The 3291-nt window shown below is 58.5% G+C and overlaps 1 protein-coding gene across 1 annotated transcript in view; it reads left to right on the forward strand.

Moving 5' to 3' along the window:
• Positions 1 to 631: 631 nt before the first annotated feature.
• KMT2B (lysine (K)-specific methyltransferase 2B) overlaps positions 632 to 3291 on the forward strand; it is a gene marked incomplete at its 5' end in the record, with an annotated part of 18640 nt that continues 15980 nt past the window's right edge. Inside the window, 3 exons of the mRNA XM_006765054.2 lie at positions 632 to 743; positions 989 to 2925; positions 3130 to 3243. Of these exons, the coding sequence (XP_006765117.1) occupies positions 632 to 743; positions 989 to 2925; positions 3130 to 3243 (2163 nt within the window). The remainder of the gene's footprint in view (positions 744 to 988; positions 2926 to 3129; positions 3244 to 3291) is intronic.

The raw sequence follows: 3291 nt of genomic DNA on the forward strand, positions 1-3291 counted from the left end.
GCTGGCTCCGGGCTCCCGCTGCAGGCTGCCCCGCCCAGCGCTCACCTCTGACACAGCCCTGGTTTCCACTAGTGCCCCTCTCCCCTCCGACCTGAAGCGGAGAGAGGCTGGGATGGTGGAGGGCTTCCTCCTGGGGCACAGGTTGAGAAAGGGAACGAAAGCCGGGACTGGGCACTCGAGCAGGTCTGAGTTCAGCTCCCGGTGTACCCCCAGCCTCGCAGAAAAGGCAGGAAGGTGTGGGGATCCCACGGTGCTAACCCGTGTGGTAGCCACAGACACCAGCTCGGTGGCCCTATTCCCACCTTCGCAGCAGGAGGTGGCATCTTTGATGCCCAAGAGGGTGTGCACAGAGGCCCCCCTTTTTCTGTGTTGGAGTCTAGGGAGTCAGGGTAGTGCCTGCTGCCTGACCCCTGAGGCCCTGCTTTGTTTTCTGTGCTGGGATGGTCAGGCCTAGGAGGTGGAGGTTCAGAATACCCTGTGTCTTCCTGCCTGAGAAGAGACCGTTTTCTACTCCCCTCCCCTTCTAGTCTTTTTAGTCCTTTTGTAAGTAGGCAGGGGTCCCTTAAGGGGGGTTAGCTGGGCATATTCCTCAATACCTGAGTCTCAGGTGGAACAAGGGCTGTGGCACTGACTGCTGTTTTTCCCCTCCACCCCTGGTCCCCTAAATCAGGAATTTCAGGGTTTTCATTCAGATGACGATGTGGCCCCCAGTTCCCTGCGCTCTGCGCTCCGGTCACAACGAGGTGAGTGATGGGGAAACTGTACTTCTATAGTTTTAAAGGAATGTTACTCCTCACTCTTTGTGTCAGCTTTTCCCTGTTCAACTACAGTCTCCATCAGTTACCAGATGTGCTCTGTGTTCAAAACCCAAGCTAGGCTAAGCTGTGGGGGACACAGACAAATAAGACTAGTTCTGGACCTCCTGCAGCACCTTCCTTAGTCCAAAGGGCTAGCTTGACCCATCTCCCCACACCTATTCTCCTTTTAGGTCGAGCCCCTCGAGGTCGCGGCCACAAGCATAAGACGATCCCCCTTCTGCCTCCTCGCCTAGCAGATGTGACTCCTACCCCCCCAAAGACTCCTGCCCGGAAACGGGGTGAGGAGGGTACAGAGCGGATGGTGCAAGCACTGACTGAACTTCTCCGGCGGGCCCAGGCACCCCCAGCCCCCCGGAACCGGGCATGTGAGCCCTCCACCCCCCGTCGGTCTCGGGGGCGGCCCCCAGGACGGCCTGCAGGCCCGTGCAGGAAGAAGCAACAAGCAGTAATGGTGGCAGAAGCAGCTGTGACAATCCCTAAATCTGAGCCCCCACCTCCTATGGTTCCAGTAAAACATCGCACTGGGAGCTGGAAGTGCAAGGAGGGGCCTGGCCCAGGACCTGGGACCCCCAAGTGTGGAGGACAGTCTGGGCGAGGAGGCCGTGGAGGCAGGGGCCGAGGCCGAGGTGGACTCCCCCTCGTGATCAAGTTTGTTTCAAAGGCCAAAAGAGTGAAGATGGGACGATTGTCCTTGGGACTTGAATCAGGTCAGGGTCAGGATCAACATGAGGAAAGCTGGCAGGATGCTCCCCAAGGAAGAGTTGAATCTGGACAGGGAGAGGGCCCTTGCTGGAGCAAGGAGCAGAAGTCGGAGGAGGAGAAAGATAAGGAAGAAGGGGAAAAGAAGGAAGAGAGAGCTTTAACTGAGGAGGAGATGATGATAGCTGAGGAAAAGGAAGAGGCAAAGCTGCCCTCACCACCCCTGACTCCTCCAGTCCCCCCACCTCTTCCATCTCCCTCAACATCTCCTCCATCCCCACTTTGCCCTTCACCACCCTCAGTAACCCCACCATCCCCTCCACCACCTCCTGCCCCAGAGGAGCAGGAAGAATCCCCTCCCGTGGTCCTAGCTACATGCTCCAGGAAGAGGGGCCGGCCTCCCTTGACTCCCAGCCAACGGGCAGAGCGGGAAGCTGCTCGGGCAGGGCCAGAGGGCACCTCTCCTACCACTCCAACCCCTGGCACCGTCACAGGAGGCCCTCTGGAAGACAGCCCCACTGTGGCCCCCAAAAGCACCACCTTCCTGAAGAATATCCGGCAGTTTATTATGCCTGTGGTGAGTGCCCGGTCCTCCCGTGTCATCAAGACACCCCGGCGATTTATGGATGAAGATCCCCCCAAGCCCCCAAAGGTGGAAGTCTCACCTCTGCGGCCTCCTGTTGCTATCTCCCCGCTCGCCCCCCAGGAGCCAGTGCCAGCCCCCTCTCCACCATGTACCCCAACTCCCCTGTCTATCCCAGCCCCACTCCCTGAAAAGAGAAGGTCCATCCTAAGGGAACCCACATTTCGCTGGACCTCACTGACCCGGGAACTGCCCCCTCCTCCCCCGGCTCCTCCACCAGCTCCACCCCCACCTCCTGCGCCTGTCAATCCAACCCGGAGGCCCCTGCTCCTTCGGGCCCCTCAGTTTACCCCAAGTGAAGCCCACTTGAAGATCTATGAATCGGTGCTTACTACTGCTCCACTTGGGGCCCCTGAAGCCCCTGAGCCAGAGCCGCCTCCTGTTGATGACTCTCCAGCTGAGCCTGAGCCACGGGCAGTGGGCCGCACCAACCATCTCAGCCTGCCTCGATTTGCCCCTGTGGTCACCACCCCTGTTAAGGTGGAGGTGCCCCCATCTGGGAGTCCACCTCTGAGCAATGGGCAGCAGCCTCAGGCTCAGCTACAGGCCTTGCAAACTCAGCTGCTGCCCCAGGCACTACCACCACTGCAGCCACAGTTACAACTGCAGCCACCAGCACTGGAAAAGGCCCGGATTGCAGGCCTTGGTTCCTTGCCACTGTCTGGTGTAGAGGAGAAAATGTTCAGCCTCCTCAAGAGAGCCAAGGTGCAGCTATTCAAGATTGACCAGCAGCAGCAGCAGCAGAAGGTGGCATCTTTGATGCCGGTAAGCAGGGTGATTTGGCCAGGCCCCTGCACCCAGTCATCCAGCCTCAATCCCTGCAATCCCTTAGCCTCCGGTCTCCCTCCAACGTTGCAGGCAACCTTCTGAGCCAGTCCATTCCCTGTCCCATAATTTCCTATATTCCTTTTGTGATGCTGTTTTTGCTCACTTTTCAGCCTCTAACCCTGCTTATTATTTCCCCACCAGCCAAGCCCTGGAGGGCAGATGGAGGAGGTCGTGGGCACAGTCAAGCAAATCTCAGATAGAGGTCCTGTCAGGTCTGAAGACGAATCGATGGAAACTAAGAGAGAGAGACCATCGGTATGGAGTGGGTGGAGGGCCCTCTGAAGGAGGGTGGTTGCAGGAATG

The sequence above is a fragment of the Myotis davidii genome, unplaced genomic scaffold (genome assembly GCF_000327345.1).
Source record: "Myotis davidii unplaced genomic scaffold, ASM32734v1 scaffold681, whole genome shotgun sequence".
In the NCBI taxonomy this organism is placed as follows: Eukaryota; Metazoa; Chordata; class Mammalia; order Chiroptera; family Vespertilionidae; genus Myotis; species Myotis davidii.